At 38.6% G+C, this 18,156-nt stretch overlaps 1 protein-coding gene across 2 annotated transcripts in view; it reads left to right on the forward strand.

Moving 5' to 3' along the window:
* CTNND2 (catenin delta 2) overlaps positions 1–18,156 on the forward strand; it is a 935,828-nt gene that overhangs the window by 414,909 nt on the left and 502,763 nt on the right. Inside the window, exons 3-4 of one of the 2 annotated variants that reach the window (XM_068990784.1) lie at positions 8,901–8,935; positions 9,970–10,086. In XM_068990784.1, coding sequence (XP_068846885.1) covers positions 8,901–8,935; positions 9,970–10,086 — 152 coding nt within the window. Of the gene's footprint in view, positions 1–8,900; positions 8,936–9,969; positions 10,087–18,156 lie in introns of those variants that run through there. The other variant, XM_068990785.1, reaches the window with a different exon arrangement.

Raw genomic sequence — 18,156 nt, forward strand, 5'->3', positions numbered from 1 at the left:
GTAGGCGAGCATCAAATGTCAGTTCAGAAGCAATTGATTAATACTTCACAGTAGTTTCTGTGGCTTATGTTTTAGGTACATTGCTTAACTTGAAAGCCAGATAACCACAAACTCATAGTTCCTCTCCTTTATTTCATTTTGAGCGATATTGTCAGCAATAAAATGCCACACAATACAGTGCAAGGAATTGGTGCTTCAGGCATTGAAAAGTTGAAAAAGAAACTACGAAAATGTATTTGAGCAGGTTCGTAACAGGCCAAGTAGCTGTAGTAATGGTTCACTTTGTGTCTTTTCCTAACATTAAGAAAACTCTTTGAACTTTCATATATATATATATTAGAAATGACCCAGAGGTGGATAAGGAGACTATCATGCTAGAAATGATAAGACTGAAAATCATTTCTGGAGGAACTCAAAGGTTATTCTTTGGTTTAAGCTAGTTTTTCTCCTACCTCATGACCTCAGAACTTGAAAGTTATTGTTTGCCCGCTTGAAATGTTCAAACTGTGTCAAACTTGAGCAAAAGTAACTGTAAAAGTAATACTGTCATATTTCTTATGTGCAAGAAAAAACTCATTATATTCAAAACCATTACTTCCCTCAATTATTTACACTTACAGATTTCAGAATTGTCTCACATCGTTTGAGTTTCAACTCTGAGTGATTCCGACAATGATGAGAATATGATGTAGAACCAAGTCACAAGGATCAATGAAAATATTTAACTGAACATGTTTCTAATGTAAGAATTCCCGGTTTCAAGTATCAAAGATATTCTTAAATTCATGTTAACCTGTTTTCCCCCCATTTTTCATAACATTAAACATTTGAGATAAAAGTGAGCTTCCCTTTTTGTCCCTGCTCAGACTTACTTTCCTCTGCTCTCACCATCGTGAGTTTGGGTGCATCTCTTTAATCTGTCTTTGTATGGTCTCTCTCCCTCTTACACGTACATGTGTGTGTTTGTATTTATATGCAATATTATTTAGTCAGTGTCTTAAAATTTTTTCATCATCGGAGTCCTGGAGTACATGTCTTACGTGCAGTTTATGTTTTCCACTCTATATTTTGCTTTTGAGCCTGACCCATGTGTGCACTGGGCTTCTCTGGTGCCTCAGATGGTAAAGAATGGGTCTGCAATGCAAGAGACCCAGATTTGATCCCTGTGTTGGGAGGATCTGCTGGAGAAAGGAATGGCAACCCACTCCAGTATTCTTGCCTGGGAAATCCCATAAACAGAGGAGCCTAGCAGACTCTGGGCTTCCCTCATAGCTCAGTTGGTAAAGAATCCACCTGCAACGCAGGAGACCCCAGTTCGATTCCTGGGTGGGGAAGATCCCCTGGAGAAGGGATGGGCTACTCCTCCAGTATTCTTGGGCTTCGCTCGTGGCTCAGCTGGTAAAGAATCCCCCTCCAATGTGGGAGACCTGGCTTTGATTCCTGGGTTGGGAAGATTCCCCTGGAAAAAGGGAAGGCTACATACAGTCCATGGAGTCGCAAGGAGTCAGACATGACTAAGCAACTGACCCTTTCACTTTATGTACATCACATATCGGGCTAATTTTCTCTAGCGGGCAAATGGTGTTTTCCATGTTATGTCATATATGATGTGGAATCCTACTATTATGGAACGGAGTTTGTCGGTTTCCCTATTGTTGTTCCCTTAGGTTGTTTCATTTGTTTTGCTACTGCCAGCATATAGGCAGGAACAGTCTGCATAAGTTTTCTGGGCACAGGTGCACAGGTTTCCCCGAAGGCTCTACCTAGAAGGAAAATTGCTGGATGACTGGATTGCTGTTAAGTCATTAAGTCATGTCTGACTCTTTCAGACCGCATGGACTGTAGCCCTCTAGGCTTCTTCTTCCATGGGATTTCCCAGGCAAGAATACTGGAGTGGGTTGCCATTTCCTCTTCCAGGGGATCTTCCTGACCCAGAGATGGAACTCACATCTCCCACATTGACAGGTTGGTTCCTTACCACTGAACTACCAGGGAGCCTGAATGATTGGGTATTTGCACATAAAACATTATCAGATATTGACTCACAACTCACCCAAGTGTTTCGCTAGTTTGCTGTCCCACATACAGTGTATGAGAGTTAACATTTCTTCATCTCCTCTTCAACATTTAGCACAGTCAGACTTTCTAGTAGTTTTATAGACTGTGGAGGATTAAAAAGGTATCTGTCAATTTCTATTCTTTTAACTTTTGATAGGATTGAGTCTCTTTTAATGTATGCATTCTTGGTTTTTCTGCTCTTCATCAATTTTACATATATTAGTTGACCTCTTTCCTACTTGATCTCTTAATCTCTTTCTCATTGATTTGTAGGAGTTATTTATAATGTTCTGCAAGATAACCCTTTGTAAGCTGTATGCATTGTAAATGTCTTCTCCCAGGATGTGGCTTGTTTTTTCACCTTAGTTTCTGGAGTTTATGGCTTTAATTGCATAGGAGTTCAATTTTTGTGCCAAGTGTGTGAATAGAATGTTAGTTCAGAATGTAGTCTCTAGAAGCAGGTGGTCAGGGTAATAATCCTGGCTTCAGTATTTGTTGACTGTGGGGTCTCCAGCAAGTTCCATAAGAACTTTTCAGCTCAGTTTCATTTTCTATAAAATGGGAAAATATCACCTCTCAAAAGTTTTGTTGTAAAGTTTAACTAGAAATCAGTTAGAATATTGCCTGTTGTAAAGTGAAAGGTATCTATGCATTTGCTACTAGGATTTGTGCTTTTAAAATATTGTTTTAAAAATTCTTTTCTAGCATTGCCAGTATATATTTGTGTGTGTGTGTATGTGTGTGTGTGTTTGTATTTAAAAGCTAAATGTTACTTACGATGGTCTCTGTTATAAATATATATGTGTATTCTCACAATAATTGAGTTCTGAAACTTATATAAAGTTGTATTTAAATATGCATGTGTGTGTGCTAAGTCTCTTCAGTCATGTCCAAGTCTTTACGACTCTGTGGACTGCAGCCTGCCAGGCTTCTCTGCCCATGGGATTCTCCAGGCAACAATATTGGAATGGGTTGCCATGCCCTCCTCCAGGGGATCTTCCTGATCCAGGGATCTTCCTGAACCCACGTCTCTTTTATCTCCTGCATTAGCAGGCAGATTCTCTACCACTAGTGCCACTAAAGCCCACATTTAATTCTTTAGACATTATTTCTAGTCTAAGAAATAGAATTTTGGTAGTGAAAGCAAACTTTATTTCCTGAAACCGAACATACATGAAAGCTACAACAGCCTCAAAACTGACTTTTATATTAGATTAAGTTGAATGATATGATTGGGGGAAAGACACCTTAAATAAGAGTGTCTGAAGTGTAGGCATAATTTCTGTTGAATGAATAAAGAGTTTGCTTTTTTTTAAAAAAAGTGTCCACCTTAGGGCAGCTTTTAAGAATCAATTGCATAAATATGCAATTGCATAGAAAGTAAAGGGCACACATAAAGGAAATAAAATGCAAACCCAGTGTCTCTTGGGACTTCTATTTTCTGTGATCAGTCATACTTTTAGTGCATTTTAACTCTGCTAAGGAAATCAGGAAACCATTTACATGATTAATGCTCTTTGTCTGCTCCAGAGATACCCCTGCTTTGAGCAGATAGTTTCATTTTTACTGTCAATAGTATTTTTTCAATTGTGATAAAAAATGTTTCTTCTTGTTTCTGTTGCACATAAAATTGAAACTTTTTTTAAAGAAACGAACAAAAAGTAAATATGTAACAGTGTGATGTGTAGTTCTATGTGTAAAATCACCCATTACTGTGGATGAGTGGATAAATCTCAAAGGATGCGAAATGCCGGAGCACTGATTTATTTGTGCCAGGGTGACCGGAGACGTTTTCTCCCAGCTCTAAACTGTGGAAATGAAAGATGGAGAAGTTGGAGATGCCTTATGAACTCAAATAATGGCATATTTCTGTATTATTCAGTGTGACATTTATTCTGCCCAAGAAAACAACCCTCCAGCTTCAGAGTTTTAACAAAACTATGGTTTATTTGTCATTCATGTTGTGTCTTCTCTGGTTTGGCAGAAATTTCCCCAGTATGTGGTTACTCAGGGACCCTTCTCAACATACGGCTTCACAAGGGAGTGCATGGAAATCACATGTCCGCCCTTCTGTGCTTGGGGCAGGAGGTGGTACATGGCCCCAAACACATGCAGCGTGGTAGAGAATTGTGATCTTCTGTGTGCCCAGGAGTGGAGAGCAGGGCTTTGATGAGCATGGAAGAAACTTCCAGCGACTTATGCATTCTTATTGTTTCAAGTGGGAAGTAGCAACTGGATTTTCCTCCATGACTTTTTGTTGATGTTGTTTTGATTGGATGGGGGATTTTTAAAATTCTGCAGTGATTTACAGTTTTCAAGAAAAGCTTCACATGTACAATTTCGTGTAATCCCATGATAACCCTCCCCCCACCAACCCCTATCTTGCCCCTCCTTCCTACACTCTCTCCACTGGTAACAACGGGTTTCTTCTCTATTCCTGTGAGTCTGCATTACTGTTTGTTTTATTCACGAGTTTGTTGTTGTTGTTTTTTGATTCCACATATAAGTTATACAGTCCATGGAATTCTCTAGGCCAGAATACTGTACAGTACTATACAGTCCATGGAATTCTCCAGGACAGAGCACTGGAGTGGGTAGCCTATCCCTCCTCCAGCAGACCTTCCTGATCCAGGAATCGAACCTGGGTCTCCTGCAATGCAGGTGGATTCTTTACTGACTGAGCTATCAGGAAAGCCCCATATAAGTGATAGCATATAGCATTTCAGAGAAGGCAGTGACACCCGACTCCAGTACTCTTGCCTGGAAAATCCCATGGATGGAGGAGCCTGGTGTGCTGCAGTCCATGGGGTCATGAAGAGTTGGGCACGACTGAGTGACTTCACTTTCACTTTTCACTTTCATGCATTGGAGAAGGCAATGGCAACCCACTCCAGTACTCTTGCCTGGAAAATCCCATGGATGGAGGAGCCTGGTGGGCTGCAGTCCATGGGGTCACAAAGAGTTGGACACGACTAAGTGATTTCACTTTCACTTTTCACTTTCATGCATTGGAGAAGGAAATGGCAACCCACTCCAGTGTTCTTGCCTGGAGAGTCCCAGGGACGGCAGAGCCTGGCGGGCTGCCGTCTGTGGGGTTGCACAGAGTCGGACATGACTGAAGCGACTTAGCAGCAGCAGCAGCAGCAGCAGCATATAGCATTTATCTTTCTCTGTCTGACTTATTTCATTTAGCATATTGCCAAGTCCATCTGTGTTGCTGCAAATGGGAAATTTTCATTCTTTTTTATGGCATATATCTGTTGATGGACACCCACAATGCCTTCTATAAATGATGCTCTGATGAACAGTGGATGCACATGTATTTTCTAATTAGTGGGCTGTTTTTTGGATATATTCCTAGAAGTGGAATTGCTGGGTCATATGTAGTTCTTTGAGAACTACATATTTTAGTTTCCTGAGAAACTTCCATATTGTTTTCCACAAGAGATTGCATCAATTTACATTCCCACTAACAGTGTACAAGGGTTCTCCTCTGTCTACATCCTTGTCAACATTTGTTCTTTGTGTTCTTTTTGATGATAGCCATTCTGACAGGTGTAACGTGATACCTCGCTGTGGTTTCAGTTTGTGTTACCCTGATGATTAGCGATGTTGAGCATCTTTTCATGTTCCAAGTGTCCATCTGCATTTCCTCTTTGGAAAAAATGTCCACTTAGTTCTGCCCATTTGTTTAATCGTGTCGTTTAATTTTTTTTTTTTAATATTGAGCTATATGTGGCCAAGTTATTTAGCATCAATAAGATAGCTACTGCCCAGGTACCAAAAGATATAAGTAATTGTCATGAATTGGCACAGCCCTAGTATACAATAAGTACTTAGCAAAGAACTGAATTGGTACAAGGCACGAAACGTAGCAGCATACTGAAATGAAGTGAAGTGAAGTCGCTCAGTCGTGTCCGACTCTTTACGACCCCGTGGACTGTAGCCTACCAGGCTCCTCCGTCCCTGGGATTCTCCAGGCAGGAATACTGGAGTGAGTTGCCATTTCCTTCTCCAGGAGATCTTCCCAACCCAGGGATCAAACCTGGGTCTCCCACAGTAGCATACAGATAATAGCAAATCTTGAAGGCTATACTGTGAAAACATTTGATCATACCAGAAAAATACTGTAGTGGTTTCCTGGGCTGCCATGACAAGTTACTACAACGAGTGTCTTAAAATAAATTCATTACCTCACAGTTTGGGGGCCAGAAGTTATAGCTTACAGTGAACGATATTGGATTCTTGATCTCCGAAGAAGAAGATTTAGTTTCGGGACCAGAGACTAGGCTTGATCACTCAAGAGCTTTTGTGTAGCAGAGTTTTATTAAAATAACAAAAGGGACAGACAAAGCTTCTGACAAAGACATCAGGAGGCATATGGAGAGTGCCCCCATCACTAGTCTTATCAAGGCCTTATATACTTTACCAGACCTACTCCCACAACATGCATCTGAAATTAACAAGATTAGATTTAACCGTAGAAAGGTCTTACCAGACCCATTCCCACAACATACTTCGTAAGATAACAAGATTGGTCAGAAAACCTTCTAGTTAAGGAGAAACATGTCCTGGAGCAAGATACATTGTTACACTGATTAAAACAAAGCCATGTAGAAAATGTCTTTTTCTCCTTGAGAACCCCAGATTCCTTTCTCTTTCTAGAGGGCTCCAGACCACTTTCTCCTCCTCAGGAACCCTGGTCTTCTTATCAGCCTACCAATGAACTGACTCAGAAGTTCAAAATCACCTATGCTGACAGGGCTATGTTCCCTCAGTTCAATTCAGTCGTTTCAGTCACTGAGTCGTGTCTGACTCTGTGACCCCATGGACTGCAGCACACCAGGCTTCTTTGTCCTTCATCATCTCCTGGAATTTGCTCAATCTCTTATCTATTGAGTTGGTGATGCCATCCAACCATGTCATCCTCTGTCACCCTCAATCTTCTCCTGCCCTCAATCTTTCCCAGCATCAGGATCTTTTCCAATAAGTCAGCTCTTCTCATCAGGTGGCCAAAGGATTGAAGCTTCAGCTTTAGCATCAGTCCTTCCAGTGAATATGCAGGGTTGATTTCCATTAGGATCGACTGGTTTAATCTCCTTACTGTCCAAGGGACTCGCAAGAGTCTTCTCCAGGGCCACAATTCAAAAGCATCAATTCTTCAGCACTCAGCCTTCTTTATGGAGGAATACTAAGGAGAGAGGTTCTTTTTTGAACTCTCCCAGTTCTGCTGGCTCCAGCCACTCCTTGGCTTATGATACATAACTCCAGTCTCTTGCCTGGAGTTATTCACCTTCGCAAGACCTTCACAAGACCTCCTCTGTGTCTTTCTCCACTAGTGTCTTTTATAAGGACATTGATCATTGACTTTCAGAAGCTCTCATCTTAAGATCTTTACCTTAATTACATCTTTAAAAATCCTTTCCCACTAAGTAACCTTTCACAATTTCTAGGGATTTCGTGTGGACACATCTTTTGGGGGAAAGGATACCATTCAACTCAGTACAATTTTAAAAACATTTCCCACCCCTATATTAGAGGCCACTTACTAACTGAACATACTTTGTAATTTTTTAAAATATTAACTATAGGATTGCATTTCTGTTTTACATGTTAAACCTTGCACTTAGTTGTTACTGCTTTATAATGATACACTTTCTGATGCAAGGAGAATTTGCATCAGAGTGAATTTGTAGTGTTATCATTTTAGGTATCAACTGTCTATAGCGCTCATCATTGCAAAACCATTTTCCAATTTGCTAAAATGGATTGGCTGAGGAGAAAGATGCCCTAAAACAGTCTCTTAAGGGACGGCTCTTATATTCATGTATATCAATCATGGCTATTCTGAACACTCATTTATACCAGAACTGCCTTTTCCCCCAGCAAATGTATTCAGAAACCATTTCTAAGGTACAGATTAAAGTTCTAAAACCTACTTTTTGTTGTGAAACTGATGAGCTATTCATAGAAGTGCCTTGATCAGAGTAAAAGATTTAGTAAATAGGTGTAGAAAATCATTCTCAAAATGATACCTGTCAGTAATTGTCATATAGATTTCCCACAAATTATTGACATATAAAAAAGGATATGTTATATTTGCATATATAATGGAAGAGCTGTTCATACTTAGAAATTTTCAATTTATTTTTGTATTTTAAATAAATCATTCAGAATAAATTTATGTGCCCACCTAGGTACAATATGCACAATATCTTTGGCATGTTATTTACATGAGCCACGCTTTCTACCTGGGTCATTTTTATTATATGATATATTTCTAAAGTAGAAACTTGGGAACTGTATAGTTGGTGGGTGGTAAAGTATTATGATTTTTATATGACTTAATTTGAAATATAATAAACAGCTAAAAGGACCTGCTTATAAGGTATGTCTAGGGAAAGGTGCAGATTTATTTTATCTCTTTATAATGAAAATAGAGAAAGTTATATCTTTATTAGAACACCTTACAGAGTTTACATGAAACTATTCAGACTTATATTTTAAAATAGCTACAGTTGGGTAGAACTTCATGTGTATAGAAACTGTCATAAGTGATAAGTACAGTAGATTGTGATTCGTAAAAAAATCAGCTGTTCTTTTGAAAATTACTGAATGATGTCCGTTTATGACAGACATGTTAATACTGTGACTCCAAAGAGGTATATATCAAATAGATTAAAATTATGATTGTATCAAAGCAGGACACCTATTCCCAGTAAGAAATTAAAAGGAATTCCATGGGGCCGCCATTACTAACTTAATGTACTTTTGCATCTTACAGTCTAAAGACATTTAATTTGTAACAAATTCATTATATCTAGGTATTCTCTTTTTTACAGTTCAGCAGAAGAGCAGTTTCACTGGCAATCACAAGGTAAGGTACAGCTTCTTTTCTTTATTGAAGTATACTTGAATTACAGTGTTACATAATCAGTATATATTAACATACATACTTTTTTGTATTCCTTTCATTATGATTATAAGATAGTCGATCTTGTTCCTTATGCTATACTGTCATTTCTTTCTGTTTGTCTCTTTTACATATAGTAGGTTATATGTGCTAATCCCAAACCCCTAATTTGTTCCTCTCCTACCCCTTTTCTCAGTTGGTAATCATGTTTGTTTTCTTATGTCCATGGATCATTTTGTTTTGCAAACAAGTTCATTTGTATCATATTTTAGATTCCACACACAAATGATAAATAGGTATTTGTCTTTCTCTGACTTCACTCAATATGATAATCTCTAGGTCCATCCATGTTGCTGGAAATGGCATTATTTCATTCTTTTTTACATTGAGTAATATTCCATTGTGTACGTATATATATATACACAAACACACCACATCTTCTTTATCCATTCATCAGCTGATGGACATTTAAATTTAAAATACCACTTCTTGATGAGCACTTATACTTACTTCTACACATACCTCTATTGGTTAATTTTCTTAAGAACTTTAGAAAGAAACTTATAAAAGTAAATTTGATAATACATGACACTAAAATTAAGTGATATTGTTTAGAAAGCTCAACAGTTCATGGGAGTTAAGTTTTCCCAGTTCCCTAGTAACTTTATGTTTTTCACGGACACATATAATTGGCTAACCTTGGTTTTTAATAGTGGTTGACCAGGGTTTACAATGTGATACCTAATGAGAATTTCATAAAAGTAATAGCATCACTGACTCAATGGACATGAGTTTGAGTAAACTCTGGGAGTTGGTGATGGACAGTGAGTCCTGGTGTGCTGCAGTCCATGGGGTTGCAAAGAGTTGGACACAACTAAGTGACTGAACTGAACTGAATAGTTTTAGTTACTGTGTTTTTGATTATTAAGTGATAGTCTTAAGCTTTAATGTTGACAAAACCATGTGCTTGTTCACCTCTCTGAAATATTGCATTTCAGATGGTCAAAAAGATATCGAAGATGAGCTCACAACAGGTCTTGAACTGGTGGACTCCTGTATTAGATCACTACAGGAATCAGGAATACTTGACCCGCAAGACTATTCAACAAGTGAAAGTAAGTCTAATGGTAATTAAGCTTGAAGACAATTAAAATATAAGAGCATTATGTCATTAATATTGATGAAAGTGAAGTGAAAGTGGCTCAGTCATGTCCCATGGAGTGAGAGACGACCCCATGGACCACACAGTCCATGGAATTCTCCAGGCCAGAACACTGGAATGGGTAGCCGTTCCCTTCTCCTGGGGATCTTCCCAATCCAGGGATCGAACCCAGGTCTCCTGCATTGGAGGTGGATTCTTTACCAGCTGAGCCACCAGGGAAGCCCATTAATATTAATATAGTTAAATCGTGAGCCATATCCTTAGGACTTCAAGATGTGTTTATACTTATTTTATCAATTTCATTCCACTCTCGTCTACTTCCTTCCTGCATTACCCCACACTAATATTTGATTATAAACTTAATATTTGATTATAAACTCTCTTAAGTCAGTAACAGGGGCTTCCCTGATGGCTTAGATGGTAAAGAGTCTGCCCACAGTGCAAGAGATTGAGGTTCAATCCCTGGGTTGGGAAGATCCCCTGGAGGAGAGAATGACTACCCATTCCAGTATTCTTACTGGAAAATCCCATGGACAGAGGAGCCTGGCGGGCTACAGTCCATGGGGTCACAAAAAATCAGACATGACTGAGCGACTAACATAACAAGTCAGTAATTAGCATTGAGATTTCTCACAAACTATTGACATATTGGTGATTCTCAACCAAGTCTCTGACATCCTTTTTGGCATCTAGATTAGCAAATTGTATGAACTCATCATATAGTTGTTTTATCGACATATTGTCTGCTTTAAACTTAACTGTGAAGAGATTCCCAGGTGGTGTAGTGGTAAGGTATCCGCCTGCCAGTGCAGGAGACTCAAGAGACACGGGTTTGATTCCTGGGTCAGAAAGTTCCCCTGGAGTAGGAAATGGCAACCTACTCTGATATTCTTACCTGGAAAATTCTATGGACAGAGGAGCCTCGTGGCCTACAGCTTATGGATGAGGAGCCTGGTGGGCTACAGTTCATGGGGTCCCAAAGAGCTGGACATGACTGAGCACACAGTCAAGGCTTTACTCATACAGATGACTGTTGGTAGGGATCTTAAATGTTGGAGCAGTTCTGTAGCAAAATAGATAGAATTGTATAATGTATGCAATACTGTTTATACAGTGCTAGAACTCTTTACATTTCTATCTTTAGCTATCTTGCATAGCTATATTAATCTCAATAAATATTTAAAGATTTTTTTTCTACTTAATTATATGTTTTTCAACCAGAGTGGCTGAAACTTAGAAATAGAAGTTCTCTGAGCTGAAACAAGCCTTATTTTAATAAATCATAAAATTCTCTTGACCTGCTTTAATAAAATCCCACAAAAAGCTAAAAATTAAATCATTAAAACAGACATTACCCTAATAATTTCTACACCAGAAATCAGTGGAGCATTTTATTCCTTAATTTTGAAAAGTATAATTTCCTTGAAAACCCATCAATGTTTGCTATATAAAGGAAAGATATAAGAGTGAGATAGCATGGTGATCCTAAAACCATTTAATGTACATATTAGTTCATTTTCTCTATGATCTTTATAACACCATGACTCTTAAAATAACATCATCATGAATATGCTGGTTTAACCATTTACATCCTCTCATTAAAGCTTCTAAAGTAAGATGCATGAGTGTATTATACTTGTTCTCTGTATTTTATATTTTACAGTGTAAGATTGTTTCCTTTTGTTTCTCAAAGCCTATAAAATATTTACTCTGTAGGGGCAGTTGTAGTTAGAACTATTAATATATTTAATTAATATTTGAGGCACATGCACTCATTTTATTAGAGAGTAAGGAAAGCAGAAATAAAAATTCTTGGCAGGATGATATAGGCTATGTTATTTTTATGTAATACTTTTATTATATATTATTATGTAATAATTTTATTATGATTTTAGGAGAGGGTATAACCTCTTATTCATGGAAAGTACAGAAAAAAGGAAGAAAAGAGTAATAAGCAAACAAGTTAAAATAGAAGTGATAAATCAAGTATATCAATCTAGTACTACATGTAAGCATGCTGAATTCTCGGAAAAAAAATAAAAATTCAGATTTGTAGAAAATGAGAAAATCATGAGGTATGTTTAATATGCACACATATTAATGAAGTAAATGTTGAAATAAATAGGCATTTACTATTTAGACAAATACTAACAGACAAATAGAATAGACAAAGAAATGACAGCAAATACAATGACCACAAAGAGTAGGATTGGGAAGAATAATGTGAAATAAAGTGGAATTTACCACAGAATCACTAAGCAGGGCCAAAAAGGAATTATGTAGTGAAAATATATTAACTTATATGGCAAAATCTGGTGAGCATACATGCGCCAAACAACATAACGTCTGAATATTAAAAATGAAAGAGATTGATGAAAAATAATGTGAACGTTCTCAGAATCAGACTGAATCACAGGAGAAAAAGCCACAGAAAGTTGGATAAATAATTAACAAACCAATGCATTAAATGAATTTTTTAAAGGTATACTTTTTGAATAACAATAACCATTTGCTTTATATGTCCAAGGAATATTTATAAAAATTGATCAGCTAATGGGCTGTAAAGATAATTCTAAAAGTTATAAAGTATAGAAAGGCCACATTCTTTTATAATAATTCAGTAAAATTAAAAGTAAACAATAAATGATAAGCAAAAATATAATAACATTAAAATTAAGAAACATACTTTTGGGTTTACCAAATCAAATGTGAAAGCAGGAAGAAAATTACATAGTCTTTTATATTTACAAAGCAAATGAAATAGCAACATTTTATAATGAAAGCATAAGGGTATGGCAAAAAAATGCATTCAAAGGAAATCGAAATTTTATTATTAAAAATAAAAGATAATAATGAGCTCAGCATCCCTTTATATGGGACACCTTAAAAAGAGCTAAATAAATCAAAATAAGCTAGGAAGATGGAAATAAATTATAAAAGCAGTGCAGAGATAACATAATATAAAATTAAAGAGTAGAAGAGATAAATATTAGAGGAGATAACTATATGAACTTTTAAAAAATAACTTTGTCAACTAATAATCCCAAACATCCTAAATTTAATTTGTTTGTTTGGCAGTGCATTTGCTAAGCTGGCTTTTCTCTAGTTGGAGCAAGCAGGGCCTTCTCTCTAGTTTGGGTGCTCGGGCTTCTCATTGCAGTGGCTTCTCTTGTTGTGGAGCTGGGCTCTAGGGCATCAGTCATTGCAGCTGAGAGCTCAGTAGTTGCAGTTCCCAGGCTCTAAGGCTCAGGCTCAATAGCTGTGGCCCACGGGCTTAGTTGCTCCAAGGCATGTGGGATCTTCCTGGACCAGGGAATGAACCCATGTCTCCTGTATTGGCCTGTGGATTCTTTACGACTGAGCCACGGAGGAAGTCTGTGAATTTCTAAACTGAGACACTACACACAGGAGAAATAGAAGGTTCAGTGTTCACTTTTGCATTTCTGTAAAACATGTCCAAACATTACCTGCAAAAGATTTATCCTTATTACAGGAAATTTAAATATACTAGTAAGGGTTTTTGAAATAGATTTGCTAACTGCTGAATTTTTTATTATCAGAAAGATTAGTTAATGTTATTATATACTGATTTTTCTTTTTGAAGACTCCCAGGAGTTCAGTTAATTGTTCATTTTTGAAGGCCCTGCTTCTTGTTTGAAGATTGTCGTTGTTGTTGCTAAGTTACTAAGTCATGTCCCCATGGACTTTGCGACCCCATGGACTGCAGCACGCCAAGTTTTGCTGTCCTTCACTATCTCCCAGAGTTTTCGGCAATCTCATCCAACCATCTCATCCTCTGTCGCCCCCCTTCTCCTCTTGTAATCAATCTTTCCCAGCATCAGGGTCTTTTCCAATAAGTTGGCTCTTTGCATCAGGTGGCCAAAGGATTGGAGCTCAAACAAAGTAAAATGAAAACAAACAACAAACCCAGGTGATTCAAATGCTGCTTGAAATTTTATGCTAAAAGATCTGAATCACAGTAAACTGTGGAATATTGTTATTCTTAAGAAACATTGGTTCTTAACATTTTCAGAGCCAGTTTGAGACTGAATGAAGTAAAATTTAGGGAATTAATTTTAAAATATTGAGTAGATAATTATCATTTGAGGGGTCAATTATTGCTTATATTAAGTACTCAGAATATCAGAAAATAAAAATCCTAATTGCTGTTTGTGTTTGTATCAGGGCCCAGATGGAAAATAGAGTCTTCTCAAAAAGAGTTTAAATGAAGAGAATTTAATTAAAGGTCCATTTACAAACGAGTGAGCAAGATTAAGGGAACAATCGATGCCTGAAGAAGTATTCGGGGAGTAGCAACAGATGGAAACCCTTGCCACCCTTAGTCCCAAAGGAAAAATCTACGAAGCAGGGCCAGCAGAGTCAGGAGGCACGGTTGGGGGGGAAGAGAAGAATAAACGTTCTAGCCTCTCTCTCCTCCTGCCTTTCACTGGCCAAGGCTAGTCTTAAATCAAGTGCCAAGGGGCCCTTGTGATACAGTCTCTGTGGGGAGAAGGGCAGAGCATGAATATGGGGCAGCAAAGAGAATAGTTGGCACCACATTCTACTCAGTTCTAGAACAACATGCCATGTTTATCTTTACATAGATATAACATATTCCTATGTACCAGTGCTTTCGCGTGTTTCATATAATTAGCACACGCCCATCAGATTCTGCCCATCCCTTGTTTTTGTGATGATTCAATCAATAGTCTCATTAGCTAGGACAAACATGAAATAGCTGATGCTAAATTGGACCTGGCACACTGCCCTTGAGAGCTGGAATCTTAGTCCTAACCTGAAAGAGACCAAAACAACACTAAAGACAGTCTAAAACCAGCTTGAAAAATGTACAGTGGCAACCAGTCTCAGCCCCTAAGCACTTAATACGTAATTCATTGTGTTTAAAAGCTTTTGTTATTTTTCTTTCCAGGGTCTGATTAAAATAAAATTTGAATTTTAGTAAACCCACCTTCTTGACCCTAAGGCAGCAATGACTGCTCTAGCAATATGGACTACAGTGTCCCACACTTGTCAGTGTTTTCCAACACTTTGCATTTTTTTTAAAGTGCTATCATAAACAGTATGTAAATCATTTGTACAACCTTTGCCAGCCCGCCACTATTCTATGGCTGCCAGCTGTGTAATTTCATCTCTAACAAATACATGACATGGAGTCACTGGAAGAATTGCTGTTGTTTTACTGAAAAAAAAAGTTATTGACAGAGGCTCAGGGCCATTGCAGAGAAGGCAATGGCACCCCACTCCAGTACTCTTGCCTGGAAAATCCCATGGATGGAGGAGCCTGGTGGGCTGCAGTCCATGGGGTCGCTAAGAGTCGGACATGACTGAGTGACTTCACTTTCACTCTTCACTTTCATGCATTGGAGAAGGAAATGGCACCCCACTCCAGTGTTCTCGCCTGGAGAATCCCAGGGACAGAGGAGCTTAGTGGGCTGCCGTCTATGGGGTCGCACAAAGTCGGACACAACTGACGTGACTTAGCAGCAGTAGCAGCAGCACCATTGATGTTGGGAAAGATTGAAGGTAAAAGGAGAAGAGGGCGGTGAAGAGGAGATGATTAGATATCATCACCAACTCAATAGACATGAGTTTGAACAAATTCTGGGAAACAGTAAAGGACAGGGAAGCCTGGAGTGCTTCAGTCCATGGGGGCACAAAGAGTCAGATCCAACTGAGTTACTGTACAACAGCAACAATAGGGCAATTAGATTCTCATATAATACACAGCTTGACCCAAACTGCATGTCAGGGACCAAGCATGTTATTTGATCCACGCGTCCTTGGAGATACAAAGTCAGAGATTAAAAACATTTGTAAGTCAAAATCAGAGAGGCAATGTGCTTCTTGTGGGGGGATAGGGGATGGCTTATATGTTTATTTGTTGTTGTTTATCCACTAAGTCATGTCCAACTCTTTTGCGACTCCATGAACCATAGCCTGCTAGTCTCTGTCCATGGGATTTCCCAGGCAAGAATACTGAAGTTGGTTGCCATTTCCTTCCCCAGGGGATCTTCCCCACCCAGGGATCGAATCTGGATTTCCTGTGTCTCCTGCATTGCAGGCGGATTCTTTACCACTGAGCTACTGGGGAAGCCCCCTTCTGTGTTTATAGATAGTGTTGTTGAATATCATGAAATAGTAATTATTTGTTTCTATAGCACTTGGACAAATTGAAATTCTACCACATCCTAGAAAATCCCAGCATTCAGTAGGAAGGAAATCTTAGGAGTTTAATATATTCTGAATATTATGGCAAAGAAAGGAATGTTATTTAATTGAGTTCTCAATTCAGAATATATTCAAAAAATTAAGAATCAATCATAGAGGTTACCATTCTGAGCAGGTGAAATCTAAATAGAGCGATCATATATAGTTTGATAGAAAGGAATACATTACTTCTTGATTTACAGTCTGTCATCTTAATTTAATTACTGCGAATATGCTTAATTCCATGAGGTGGAAAAACCGTTGAGAAATTGGGTTATTAAAAATACTATGAAATATAACCCCTTGCATTCTTATGGAATAATAATAAAGATAAGAGACAACCTTGGGAGGTGAATATTTTCGCAGTTCCTGGCAAGCGTGGCAACAAAGGATTCAGAAGTGGTTTGGGAGGATGACACTTTTATAGTGATTAGAATAATCAAGATGATAAATATGTAAATAATGTGACTCACTGTTGATAAGCTGATAGGGTGGAAACCAGATCCTCAGTTAGACCTGATGGGGTGCAGAGACTCTGGGTAGGTAGGGGTCCAAGGTAATCCATCCTGCCCTTGGAGCCACAAGATCTAGATTCCAGCCCTACTGTGCCCCTCCCTCCACAAGTGGCTGAGGACTGTCACCTGGGCCCAGAGACCCCCGAGTCCCTTCCTGGGCACGTATTTATTCAGGTCAGTTGAGTACATCCTTGGTTGCTCATTCCTTGTATTACTTCATCATATACCCTTCGGTCCAAAGGTTTTGAAATGCAAACAAGCCAGTCTCCGCTCCAGAAATTGGTCAGAATTGAAGCCTGAAATTGTCCGATGCTTCATGCATCTTTTTCTTTCCTTTCCAGGTTCAATCACATCCACCCACCCCACTACCTTTGGTGTTACAGAGCCCATGGGAAGTTGGCAGGACAAAGTATAAACAGAAGTGAGGGAAAACACCCAAGTAGCACACAGGGTATATAGTAATATCCTCCAGAAAGCTGTCATTGTCTTTCCTTCCAGACTGGACCTTTACCTCTTCTTCAGCTAAGGTTCTATTTCTTTCTCTTGTATTTCTTTCTGGGCTTCTCTAGTGGCTGAATCAGTAAAGAATCCATCTGCAAAGCAGGAGACCTGGCTTTAGTCCCTGGGTTGGGAAGATTCCCCTGGAAAAGGGCATGGCAACCCACTTAAGTTTCATATTTCTTTCTATCACAGATAGAAAGATATATGTCTTTCTATCACATAGACATTTGAGAAGCATGTTATAGCTTCTGCAAAGAGATCACCAGCTCAGAGGCAGACCTAGGAAATGAAGGGATGGGCAAACACCTAAAATACCAACTGCTCCTTATCCATTCCCTAAGCAGGAGGAAAAAAAAATGCAAATTTCTCATTAAAAACATCATTCTCATCTGTGTTCTCAGGGTCTCCTGGAATCAAGCACAGAGTTTAGAGCCTGGCAGAGATTTTTAATGAAAACATAATTGGGGTCTGAAATTGTCAAGGCACCCTATGCGCCCCACATGCAAATACGAGGGTCAGATGAAAGCTGGTAGAAGTGACGAAACAGAGAGAGGCAGAAAGCTCCCATGAGAAAGTCAAAATAAGCAGACTTTTCCCTGGGGCACAGTGGAGGGTGGGGTCCCCTGGTAATACCTTATGGGATCTTATAGGATTTCCCTAGAAGTAATTGCCACTGACCAAACAATAAGTCACTTCAACAGCAACTGATAACATCAAATCTTAATATACTAGGTTTTGATTGTAAAGCTATAGGCTCAGATAGGTGTTACATTTTTTAA

Source organism: Capricornis sumatraensis, chromosome 18, assembly GCF_032405125.1.
Source record: "Capricornis sumatraensis isolate serow.1 chromosome 18, serow.2, whole genome shotgun sequence".
NCBI lineage: Eukaryota > Metazoa > Chordata > Mammalia > Artiodactyla > Bovidae > Capricornis > Capricornis sumatraensis.